Raw genomic sequence first — 13,107 nt, 5'->3', positions numbered from 1 at the left:
CAAAGCTAGGTGGTTGAAATGATTGTGATGCTATGTTAACTAATTTAGCTGGGGACCCCCTGGTACCCCTCCAAGGACCACTGGTGGTCCCCGGACCAACTGGTTGAAAACCACAGTTTTATGGTAAAAAAAAAAAGCAAAAAAAGACTTGGGGAGTCGTGCTCACAATTAGGAAAAGATTTTCAAGTTAGGGTTTAAGGTTGGTGTTATGGCTGATGTAATAATATATAGTTACAGAAGGTGTGCCAGTGTCACGCGCCAAAAATAGCCGATCTACAAGCTCACAATGCGTCATGCTTGCAGATCGGCTATATAGGGTTAAAAATGACAATACATCGGTAACAACGGCATTCGTAAAAGCAGCGATCAAAAACGACAAATGTACTAATAAAAACACGTGCATGTGTGTGTGTGTGCGTGTGCGTGTGCGTGTGCGTGTGCGTGTGCGTGTGTGTGTGTGTGTGTGTGTGTGCGTAACACAGGTGATAGTGTTCCGTTGGTCCCTAAGAGAGTATTTAAGGAGAACCAGAGGTCGTTGTACGTCACTCCAGAGCAACCTAAAGCCTCGGGGTGGGAAGCACAGGGACCATAAAGACCTGCAGGCTTTACACAGGCTGTCACTAGGCAGAACAGAAGACACACGCACGCACGCACGCACGCACACACGCACGCACGCACGCATACACACACACACTTGAAATATTAATGTATGTCCATATAAACATAAATCAGTGGTGGAAAAAGTACTCACATGTTTTACTTAAGTAAAAGTATCAACGCTGCAATGTAGACATTCTCTGTTACAAGTGAAAGTCCGGAATTAAAGCCTTTTACTTGAGTTAAAGTACAAAAGTATGGGTATCAAAACATACTTTAAGTACAAAAGTAAAAGCACTCATTGTGCATAATGTCCCATTTCAAAAGTTCAAAATGTATTATAACAAATTTAATTTACTGCACAAGCTCGAAACGCGGCGCGAACATAGAGTTAATAATATATGTAGAGAACGGACGCCCCCGCCCCCACGTATTCCTTTCAATGAAGTTGCTCACCCAGCGCATGAAGCACCTGGAAGTACCCTCCTCTTCCGAATTTGAGCACCACATTTCGGTGCTCAAATGCGGAAGACTTGAGCACCGAACAAGGCGCACTAAGGTTTCATAACGGTAATGCGGAAGTCTTGCAATCCCACATTTGACCACCCAGGCGACTTTGTCAGAGTACCCGCTGTACCCATCTGTCTGCGTGCCAGAGCTCTTTTATGCCCATATATGGAGATCCCTGATGTCGTCAGTTATACTGTACGCCCATATTTGTCACGTATGCATAGATATATAGATTTATAGAAGGACTACAGGTGGAAACTCCATATTTGGAAAAGACTGATGTCATCAAACATGATGTCAGTACTTGCGAGGCTCCTGTACCTACGGTATATAAGAGCGCAGCATGTGTTATTTAACTGTATTATTTTATAAAGTGAGAAGCTTGGGAAATTACCTTCTTACTTGTTGTGTTTGTTTCTCTGTGAAAATGTGGAGCTGGAGCTTGTGTCTGAAAGGAAAAGGACCTAAAGGACCTCATGCTGCCGTCACTGTGGGACGCAAAGTCTACTTCTTCGGAGGGCCCTTCAGCATGGAGAACTGTCATCAGATTGACGTGCACGTCTTTAACACAGTGTCTTTACTCTGGACGAAGTTGTCCCCAGTGACAACCGGAAGAGGAGAAGGTCCCCTCGAGGTTCCCTCCACGCGCCGTGGCCACACAGCTGTGCTGATAGGAGATATCGCCTACACCTGGGGAGGCGGGGAGCCTTACTGCACAGTGCTTTATGCGTTTGACGTCGGCACCCACAGATGGTTCACACCCAGGGTTTCCGGGACCTTTCCGCGGGGGAGGGAGGACCACTCAGCCTGTGCCTTGGGAAAGATCATGTACGTCCATGGAGGATACCAGCAAATTAAAGTAAATCAAGTAAATTTTAAATCATACATTAATGACATCTGCAAGTTGGACACCACCACAATGGTCTGGGCTTTAATTGACACAAGAGGCTCTCCACTACGTGATTCACTAGTCCACTCTGCCATCATCATCGGGACAAAGATGTTTGTAGATAGGTTCAAGCGGGTCAGGCGGGGCTATTTAAACAATGTCGTAGTGTTTGACACAGAGACCAACCGCTGGCTGCGGCTCCAGAGCACACATCTTGCAGAAGGTCGCAGGCACGATCTGTGGAAATTCAATCCGGAGACCCTCTCCTGGAAGGAGGTTGAGCTCAAGGGAGAAGGCCCCTATTCACTGTTCAGGATGTGCTGTTGCATGGTGGGAGATCGTATCATCCTCTTTGATGGATGCGTCAAACCCACTGAGCTGCACGTCTTAGACTTGCGTCCGAGTCTGAAGACGTTATGCGAGCAAGCAGTTATTCGGTACGGCCTGGAGCAGTCGGAGCTCCCGCACAACATCAAGTGGGAACTGGCAGCCATGGCTATACCAACAGCTACTGAATCAGAATCAGAATCAGTATCAGCTGATTCTGATTCTGATTAGACTTTATTGCCATGACATGTAGACATGTTAGGAATTTGGTTTGATGCAGTGGAGCGCAGTTTACAACAGGACTGGTGCAAGACAGGACAAGACAATGCAAACCACATCATAGTGCAACAACAAGTAATAAATAAAAATAAATATGATAAGTGCCAAAAGTGCCAAAAAGATCAAGTGTGCAGTAGGACAGTCTAGCTCTCTGAGGTAAGGTCAGGTCAGGTCAGGTCAGGGGGGGGGGGACGGACCAGCGGCATTCAGTAGCCGGATGGCCGTGGGGAAAAAGCTGTTTAAGTGTCTTGCCTTTACAGTCTTTAGATGCTTCCCAATTACTAATTACTAATTAACATGGCTGGATGGATGCAGGATGTACGAGATAGGACAGATCAGAATATGGACCTGAGACCCAGACATTACAAGTTGTCTCTGATGAAAAAATAGAAAATAAACAAAACAACACGCGCACACGCACGCACGCACGCATGCAACCAGGTAGCTTATAATTACAAAGCAGAATCATTGCCATTGCAGCATGATGGCTAGCATGGGACTGGTTAAGTACAATAGGGTTCTTGTTAGAGAGTGCGGTTCACTGATACAAGACAGACCAATATATTGGGGTTGACCCCGGGCGCTAAATGTGCTCCGGTTCTGCTTTTTCTGGCTCTGTGACAGAGATACCACTGAGCTGGGAGACGTAAAAGTGTCAAAGAGTATGTCAGCAAAATCATCAGTGCTAATTTAACTCTGAGAGTTAAGTTGGCACCTTTTACGGGTCCCACTTGTACATTCTCCAAGAGTTATAACACTGAAGCTTTTTAAACCTAGTTCTTCTGACCAAAGATTCACCATGAGACAGGACCGTTTTAAGCTAGATCTATCCTTTGTCATACAATAGTGTCACACGCTGAAAATAGCCAATCAACAAGCTCACAACACATCTGTGACACGTTGCCTATGTCGTCAACATCCATTCAGTCACTTAAAGATGCTATATGCAGTTCTTGACGATTTTATCTTTAACCCATCGATTACATTTAGTTAGGCATATACATTGGACTCGATTCCACAGATAAATATTGTGAAAATAGCCAAAGTACAAGCTTGTAGATCGCCTATTTTCACAATGTTTGCCTATTTCTTACATAATATTTGACAAGTTGGCCAATTTGGTATTAAAAGGGTCTTAAAAGTCCTTAAATTGTAACTTCACAAATACACTTATACTGTATGTTGGTTTGTTTACTGTTGAGTGAGAAAACAATGTTGCACATTAAGCTAATCATCAGGAGACCACCCAAAATAATTTGGGGACCCCCTCTGGGGGTCCTGACCCCCAGTTTGTGAACCACTGGTCTACACTGTGTGCCAGTCGTCAACTAGAGCCAGAAACCATCACTAAAATGTGGGGGGGGTCAGTCCGGTGTATTGTTGTTTGCGGGTCAAATTTAGGAGCAGCCCACGGGGACAAATTAAGCTACTTCCTGTTCTCAGGACCTTCCCAGGGACCCGAATACCACAGGAACCTGCTCCTAAATGCCTGTCACCAAAATGTTTACATCCTCACAGTGACATTAACATTGAGGCTTGTTTTTACTGTGTAGTCTATCTGTACAGTACTCTGTATACAGAGTACACACCTTCTATATATCATCTATGTAGGGTGGAAACCTATTATTTTTCAGGATTCAAATTCAAAAGTAGCAAAAGTAGCAGATCTACAAGCTCAAAACGCGTCGCGATCTGCGACTTTTGATGATTTTTGTGTGACACTGTAGTATGATCATTAATTTACGAAAAAACACAAAAAGTTAGAATATGGAGATAGGAGGTTTCTGCCCGACAGCAACAATATATTTGGTGGGAGTGTGTGAAAGTACAGTATGTGAGTGTGTTTACTTTCACAAACAGCAGCACAGTAGTTTATATAACTATTCACTGACAGACAATGCTCAATTATACTCATTTTCATGACTGTGTAGCATGCTGAAGATAGCCGATCTACAAGCTCCCAACGCGTCGCGAATGCAACCCTGTTGGGAGCTTGTAGATCGGCTATTTCCTGCACGCAACAAAGCCATACGACAAAGTATAAATCAGGTTGCAGGTTGTTGTGGTCATGACCACTGGTGTAAAGTAACTAAGTGCATGTACTCAAGTACTGTACTTAAGTACACTTTCGAGGTATGTTTTACTTCACTGGAGTATTTCCAATTTTCTGTACTTTTACTTCTACTCCACTTCATCTCAGAGTTAAATATTGTACTTTTATTCCACTACAATTATTTGAAAACTTTAGTTACTAGTTACTTTGAAGATTTTGAATATGATTACAAAAGGCACATTAACCACTTCAACCCTATATAATACTGTACTTTGACTATTTGAAGATAGCTGATCTACAAGCTCACAACGGCGTTGTGTGAGCTTTTAGACCTGCTATTTTCCAACGATTTTTTTGTTGATGTTTTACTTTTGGTACTTTAAGTATATTTTGATGCCAATACTTTTGTACTTTTACTCAAGTAACATTTTCAACACAGGCCTTTTACCTGTAACAGAGTATTTTTATATTGCAGTATTGATACTTTTACTTGAGTAAAAAAAATGGGGGTACTTTTTCCACCACTGGTCATGACTCATGCTACGGAGATGCACAACTACGCGGCATCACTCGGCGAGCAGAGCTTCTGATGCAAATAAACATACAGTACGTACACAACCGTGCCAGACCGGCTGGAATAACGCTGTTGTTTTGGGACTTGCAGATTAGCAAAAACAAACACATTACTTGACAAACGATGTAGCCTACTCCAGAAGACATCTGTGAGCAAAACACAGTCCTGCTGGCCAAGATGACGGAAAAAACTATTCAGTCCAAAATATTTCATGTCATATCACGTTTCTTCATCAACCACAACAACAACAACAACAACAAAAGGTTTTCACATCAAGCGACCATAAAAATATGTTTTGCAATACTGAGGAAAGAGGCAGAAATATTTCATGCGACATAACTGCAACAAATGCTTTCCTTTGCACCCTCAGGATTTTCAAGTTTCACATCAAACTCAACATAAATTGCAACTAAACATCTGGTCACAAACATAGCTTTAGACATACAAACTTGCCCGCGAGCCCGAGCGAGCGCACGCACGCGCGCACACACACACACGCACACGCACACGCACACGCACACGCACACGCACACGCACACAAATTATGTACAGTATTCTTACCTGTTGAGATGGAGAATGGCAGAGGTTGACCCACAGCAGCAAACATGCAAGAGAAAAGAGAGAAATTCATTATAATAGCTGGCATTTCAGAGACAAAACAGAACCGCATCCTCCAACAGTACTATTGGTCCTATAAGGACAGAGTTCCACCGCATAGCTTCCAAGTCATCTGTGTCATTTTTTTATTTGAGCAAAAAAGCATTATTTTACACTTCGGCTGTTCAAAAAAATAGCAGATATACAAGCTCATAGCGCGGCACCGAGTGCCGCGCTTTGAGCTTGTACTGTAGATCTGGTATTTTTGAAAAATCCAGAAAATGAGTGCAAATTTATATATTTACAGTATATTCTTTTAAAGCGAACATTTTTAACTCAAATCTTTGCTTCTGGGGGGTCCCTGGAGCAAAATATTTTGAGATGGGGGTCGGCGGGCCAAATACATATCATTTTGGGGGTCCTTGACATGAAAAAGTTTAAGAACCACCGATATACTGTAGAAACATACGTTTTTCAGAATACTGTTAGGATTTAGAAGACATTAGTAAGAATCGGCCTCAGGTCTTAATGGGTTAAAATAAAGTCATATTACCAACCAACTAACCATTGAGGTTACATTCGTTCACTCTCAAGAGTTACAAATGGATACATTAAACATTGAGGATATTACAGTAGTGTGTGCCACTGAACAAGCACACAGCTCTGGACCCGTGTTTAAGCTTTAACGTGCCAATGTTTGGTGTGTATGTGCATGTGTTTGCCAACATGTGGAGTGTGTTCTTGAGGTGTCTATTTCCAAATAGCTTCTTCTTTTCTTTCTTTTTTGGAAGGGCATGACAGGTTAAAATGTTCTCCCTTTCGCATTCCTCCACAACACATGCTGAATCTTGTTCACACGTCCACACAGGCTCTTAAAATCGATACTTCTCTCTCTTTCTCTTTCTCTCTCTCTCTCTCTCTCTCTCTCTCTCTCTCTCACACACACACACACACACACACACACACACGTTTGTATTACTATACTTGTGAGGTCATCAACATTTTAGGAAGCCGATTTTATGATTGATTTATTATATTTTTGGGGGCATTTTTAACCGCAAGTCTAAAGCCGAAAAATAGCAGATCTACAAGCTCACAACGTGTCGCGCTGCGACACGTTGTGAGCTTGTAGATCGTCTATTTTCCGGTGTTTGACATCGCCGCACAACTAAGTATAAAATAGGGGAAAATCAAACCCCATCCCCCTAAACCTAACCTCTAAAGGTAACCCCAACCTGAATCTTTTTCTAATAGTAAACATTTTTTCACCAATAAAATAACAATTTCTCTTGTGAGGACCAAGACAATGGTCCTCACAACATCTTTTTCTCATATTCTACTATTCTTGTGGGGACGTTTGGTCCTCATAAGTATAGTAATACAAACACACTCGCACGCGCATGCACACACTCACACACACACACACACACACACACACACACACACCGTCATTCTCCATGGGAAGATAAGAGATTTACAGGATGAAGCAACAGGCTGTTTTATTGCCCTCCAAATGAGCGCTAGTGGCCCAGAGCTGCAGTATTACAGTTTTACAGTCAACATTGTGCAGCTAGTACAGTAGCTAGTGCGTGTGTGTGTGTGTGTGTGTGTGTGTGTGTGTGTGTGTGTGTGTGTGTGTGTGTGTGTGTGTGTGTGTGTGCGCGCGCGCGCATTGGGTAGCTACAGTAACAGCAGTGGTGTAGTACATTTACTCAAGTACTGTACTTAAGTACAATTTTGAGGTGTTTGTACTTTACTGGAGCATTTCCAATTGTCAGTACTTTTACTTCTACTCCACTACATCTCAGAGGCAAACATTGTACTTTTACTCCACTACAATTATTTGAACATTTTAGTTACTACTAGTTACTTTGCAATTATCAATTGTTATGTTATAAAACATACATTAACCACTTTAGCCTTATTTCATACATAGGCTATTTGAAAGTAGCAGATCTACAAGCTCACAACGCGTCGCATCGCGACGCGTTGTGAGCTTGTAGATCTGCTACTTTCAAACATTTTAGTACTTTACTTTTGGTACTTCATGTACATTTTGATACCAATACTTTTGTACTTTTACTCAAGTAAATTGTAAATTCCCGACTTCTACTATTTTGCATTATTGATACTTTTACTTAAGTAAAATATCTGAGTACTTTTTCCATCATTGAGTAACAGTACACACTGTGTGTGTGTGTGTGTGTGTGTGTGTGTGTGTGTGTGTGTGTGTGTGTGTGTGTGTGTGTGTGTGCATGCATGGAGGTTTATGGAGCGTCATGCTTTTTTATCTACGGCCCTGGGGGCTCGACTGTGGAGGATACACAGCAACAGAGGCGCTGCGCTGTGGCATGCTCATATACTCTCTCACACACACACATGTACACGCACAAACGACTTATGCCTGATTTATGCTTATTCGCAACCCCAATGTGTGTTGTTGCTATAGGCTAGTTGCCAAGGGGGTCAGACAGAGTCCACTGCATGGTGGTGGGCCATCAGGATATTATAAGTGGGTGGGCCCCCAAATAATTAGCATAACACTGACTGGATTGATAACATAACTATATAAAAAAAACTATTCATGTTAAAAAAATTATGTTTTTTTTTCTTTCTTTTTTTTCGTGAAAAGTTAGTTTTCATTCATTGTGATGCCGATAAATACGAACTTAAAGTAAAAAGCCACAAACTCTTTTTGAGAAGTGGGCCCTGATCTAGAAAAGGTTGGGGATCCACTGATCTACATACAGTATATAACCCCCCCACCCACACACACACACACACACACACACACACACACACACACACACACACACACACACACACACACACACACACACACACACACACACACACACACACACTCAGAGATAATGACCTACCGCATCTACACTAGATCCAAGTTAGTAAATTATTATGGTCATAAATATTGATGGATGGCTGTGTGTGTGTGTGTGTGTGTGTGTGTGTGTGTGTGTGTGTGTGTGTGTGTGTGTGTGTGTGTGTGTGTGTGTGTGTGTGTGTGTGTGTGTGTGTGGGGGGGTCAGATGTTAGACAGATAGACACCCTTTCAAAGTGTGAGATGTGGAAACGTACTTTCATATACTGTATACTGTATGCCTTTGATCTTTAACACAAATACGTTAATATACTGTGTATGCCTTTGATCTTTAACAGGGTCATGACATATGAAAGCATTTAGTCAGCTTACCAGGCGCTCTCACACACGCGCGCACACATTCACGCGCACACGCACGCACACGCACGCACGCACACACACACACACACACACACACACACACACACACACACACACACACACACACACACACACACACACACACACATACACACACAAAGAGAGAGAGAGAGAGAGAGAGAGAGAGAGAGAGAATGGAACATGCAATATTCATCATTCCCCTGCTTTTATTATCCAACAGATGCTGCACAACACACACTGCTGTTCTCGAGGGCTCAGAGCTATACATCTAACATGAGAAACACTGTATCTACACTGCCCCCCTCTGGTGTTCAGCATGAACTGCTCCTCAGGTTAAGGCAATCAAGATGTTTTGCCCGTCTGTCTATCAAGTACTGTACTTAAGTACAATTTTGAGGTACTTGTACTTTACTGGAGTACTTCCAATTGTCAGTACTTTTACTTCTACTCCACTACATCTCAGAGGCCAAATATTGCACTTTTACTCCACTACAATTATTTGAAAACGTCAGTTACTACTAGTTACTTTGCAATTATCAATTATTATGTTATAAAGCATACATTAACCACTTTAGCCTTATTTTATACGTAGGCTATTTGAAAATAGCCGATCTACAAGCTCACAACGCGTCGCATCGCGACGCGTTGTGAGCTTGTAGATCTGCTATTTTCAAACATTTCAGCACCTTTACTTTTGGTACTTTAAGTGCATTTTGATACCAATACTTTTGTACTTTTACTCAAGTAAATTTTGAATTTTTAAAGAACCCCCAAATTGATATCATACGTATTCGGCCGCGGACCGCCATCTGAAAATGTTTTGTGCCAGGCAAATTTTTCAACATTCAAAAACAGCTATTGTTGAACAGCCAATGTATAATAAAGTGGTTAAAACGATTGTAATGCTACATTAACTACTTTAGCTGGGGACCCCCTGGAATCCTCCCCCCCCCAAGGACCCCACTTTTAGAACCACAGCTCTAAATGTCTAATCCAAACCCATGACATGAATCGTTTTTTGTTTTTTTTCAATCGAAGAGATTTGGTGTAGAGGGAAAATAAGAGGTGGGCTTGCATAGATTGTTGGGGGAATCTCCTCCGGGCAACTAAGTACACAATACGGTTTAAGTGGTTGAGAGTGTCTCGAAACCTCCCACACCATTAAGGCATTTGGCCAATACACTATTTCACTTCTTATTGCGTTCACATGGCATGCAAAACACTAAACACAGTTGCCATAGTGTAGATGCAATTCTCATTCCACTTTGACATTCCATCTGTTTTGACTGCAGTCAAATTACACATTGTTTCTTTTTTTTTTCTTTTTCAATCAGCTATGTACTGTAGGCTACTGTACAATTCCCATTCGTATTGACTCAGTTGTTCATTGTGTAAAATCATCGCATAGAACATACTAGGTACAATGAGCATTGTGTTTTTGTAAAACGATAAGGACAGCATGATGGGTGATTGCTGCAGTGACTAACTTCCAGATCCCTCCACACAATTGAAGTGTAACAGAGAACATAACAAGCTGTCAATTCCATCCCACAGGTGCAGATTGTCAACATAGTACTCACAAACATAATAGAAATGCTAAGGGTTCCAGACAGTGCAGTAAATATATATATATATAATTTAGCAAGAAGCAGGTGTCAATGGAGGTCAAGAGGTGACCGTATGCGTGGTTGTGGGGCAGGAGGGAGAGGATGGTACATAAAAATAATGCTTAATAGTTATACTTAATAACCTATTAACCTATTCAATCCGGGGACACATCTGTGTCATTTTAGATGTCTTTGGCTATTCAAAAATATCATAAGCTCATATATATATATATATATATATATATATATATATATATATACCAAAATTAAGAACATATCGTCTCATTAAGAAGTAAGAAAATTGTAAATGCAGATTTGCCCGAAATGCCCCCTATACCCGCATATCTGTATAAGTACCTCGAAAAAGTTAGTGACACCCACAGTCACAAAACTAGAGGGAGCGTAAACAACAATCTGGTAACACCCACCCATAAAACAAACATGGGCAAATTCTCCTTCTATAGCACAGCCACCAAGGAATGGAATAGTCTAACCCCATCCCTCAAAAAATGCAGTTCGCTGGGCTCATTCAAAACAGCCCTAAAACCTCATCTTTCTGGAGGCCTAAAGAGGAGCTAGTACCAGTTTCCCTGTAGACAGACGACCCCCCCTCCCCTTTTTTTGTACATACTTTTTATTTTATTTTATAATGCTTTTTTTGTATATATTTTTTTATTTTCTCATGCCTTTTTTGTACATAATGGTATATCTTTTTTCCTCTGTATTCTTATGTTGATTTTTGAACTGTTTGGTTACTACTATATATGCCTATGAAATTAATTCAAGGACCCCAACGGAAACAAGCCCGCAAGGACTTTTTTGGCCGGACCTTTTAGACAAAAGCATTATAAATGTAACTGTGTTGTTTTACATTCTTTTGCCTAATAAAAATTTCAATCAATCAATCAAACAACATCGGCTATTTGAAAATAGCCGATCTACAAGCTCACAATGTAGATCTGCTATTTTCTAAGGAAATCTAGGCAAACAACTGGGCTTGACGTGAAAATGTCCACAACATTAGGAGACAAGCCCAAAAACCCGCAACTACCAATATTTACAAGCGACTTTATAGAAAAACAAGCCCAACGTCGCTTCTAATAAGCAGACATGGCAACACTGAGTGCAAGCCTCTGTCACACCAGTACTAATACTTTTCTGTATACTATTCTTGGTCTGTGTCTCCAGCTCTGATTCTGTCCGACCATCACGGTGAATCTCCTCTCTACTGCCTGTCGTTTCTCAGTGGTTCCACCAGGTGGTGCTATCAATAGTACTAGATTGATAAGATAGTCTTTACAAACACAAAACCAAATCACTACAGAACAGTTCATATTTTAGACAAAAACATGTAGAGGATGTTTAGAACTTGATGCTGTAGGACAGTGGTTCTCAAACGTTTTCATGTCAAGGACCCCCAAATTGACACTTATTAGCCCGCGGACCCCCATTTGAAAAGATAAGCCAGGGACCCCCATAAGAGAAGATTTTTACGGTTCTAGCAGTGATTCTCAACCATTTTAATTTCAAGGACCCCCAGTTTGACATGCATTAGGCTATGGACCCCCATTTAATGGCATTTCTATCTCTGGGACCCCAATTCATATTGTAAAATCAATGTTAATTTAACTCTCAGAGTTACAGAACCATGAGGGTCCATTTGGTTCCTATCCATCATTTAGCTGGGGACCCCCTGGAACCGCCTCAAGTACCCCTGGGGGTCCCCGTACCCCACTTTGAGAACCAATGCTGTAGGACATATACTGTAGAAATACTATAAAGAAAAGATATAGAAAAGAATGCCACACCAACAATTCACTGATTGTAGCCTACCTGTATGAGTGAGCGACAAATTAACCCTCTTGATTATATGGATACACTTTGTATCCATATAATGACAAAATTAGTCTTGCTTCTTTTTACAGGAAGGAAGGCATACAGTATGTTTATGGTTTCACATGACATGTGGAGAAATGATAAGCCTAAACAGTTGCCACATGCAGTTATGATGACATTGCATTGTGACTATATTTGACTCTGAATGGTATGTGTGCTATATAATATGTGCACTTTCTAGCCACACAGTGGAGTGTGTGCGTGTGTGCGTGTGTGTTTAGTCTGACTATTCCTTGTTTAATTATAGGATAAATCCTCTTTGAAAAAGGTAATAACACAGATCAGGTTTCATGTAAGGATACAGATAGCGATAGGGAGTACACAGTAAATAAGATGTTGTTGTGTAGTGGCAACAGGGTATCACAAGCGGGTGCATTACAGTCGGTAACAGAAGAACGATATTGAAGTGATGTCATTGTCTTTACTCGATCAGAGAACCCTATCATTTTGCTTCTGTCGGAGCAGAAGCCTTTTCATCTCCAAGCTTGTAGATCGGCTACTTTTGTTATTTTTTCATTTGAATCCTAAAAAGTAACAGTTTTGGACATAATATAAGGT

General features: G+C 41.4%; 1 protein-coding gene across 1 annotated transcript; it reads left to right on the top strand.

Moving 5' to 3' along the window:
* Window positions 1-1,534: 1,534 nt before the first annotated feature.
* LOC311037801 (kelch domain-containing protein 3-like) lies at window positions 1,535-9,018 on the top strand (the record flags this gene model as incomplete). Its single annotated transcript, XM_084047091.1, has 2 exons — window positions 1,535-2,527; window positions 9,004-9,018. The coding sequence occupies 2 exons, from the start codon at window positions 1,535-1,537 to the stop codon at window positions 9,016-9,018; spliced, it is 1,008 nt and encodes a 335-aa protein (XP_083903217.1).
* Window positions 9,019-13,107: the final 4,089 nt, after the last annotated feature.

Source organism: Gymnoscopelus microlampas (assembly GCF_963454915.1).
Source record: "Gymnoscopelus microlampas genome assembly, chromosome: 21".
Taxonomy (NCBI): Eukaryota; Metazoa; Chordata; class Actinopteri; order Myctophiformes; family Myctophidae; genus Gymnoscopelus; species Gymnoscopelus microlampas.
This window is presented reverse-complemented; position numbering and strand designations above follow the sequence as displayed.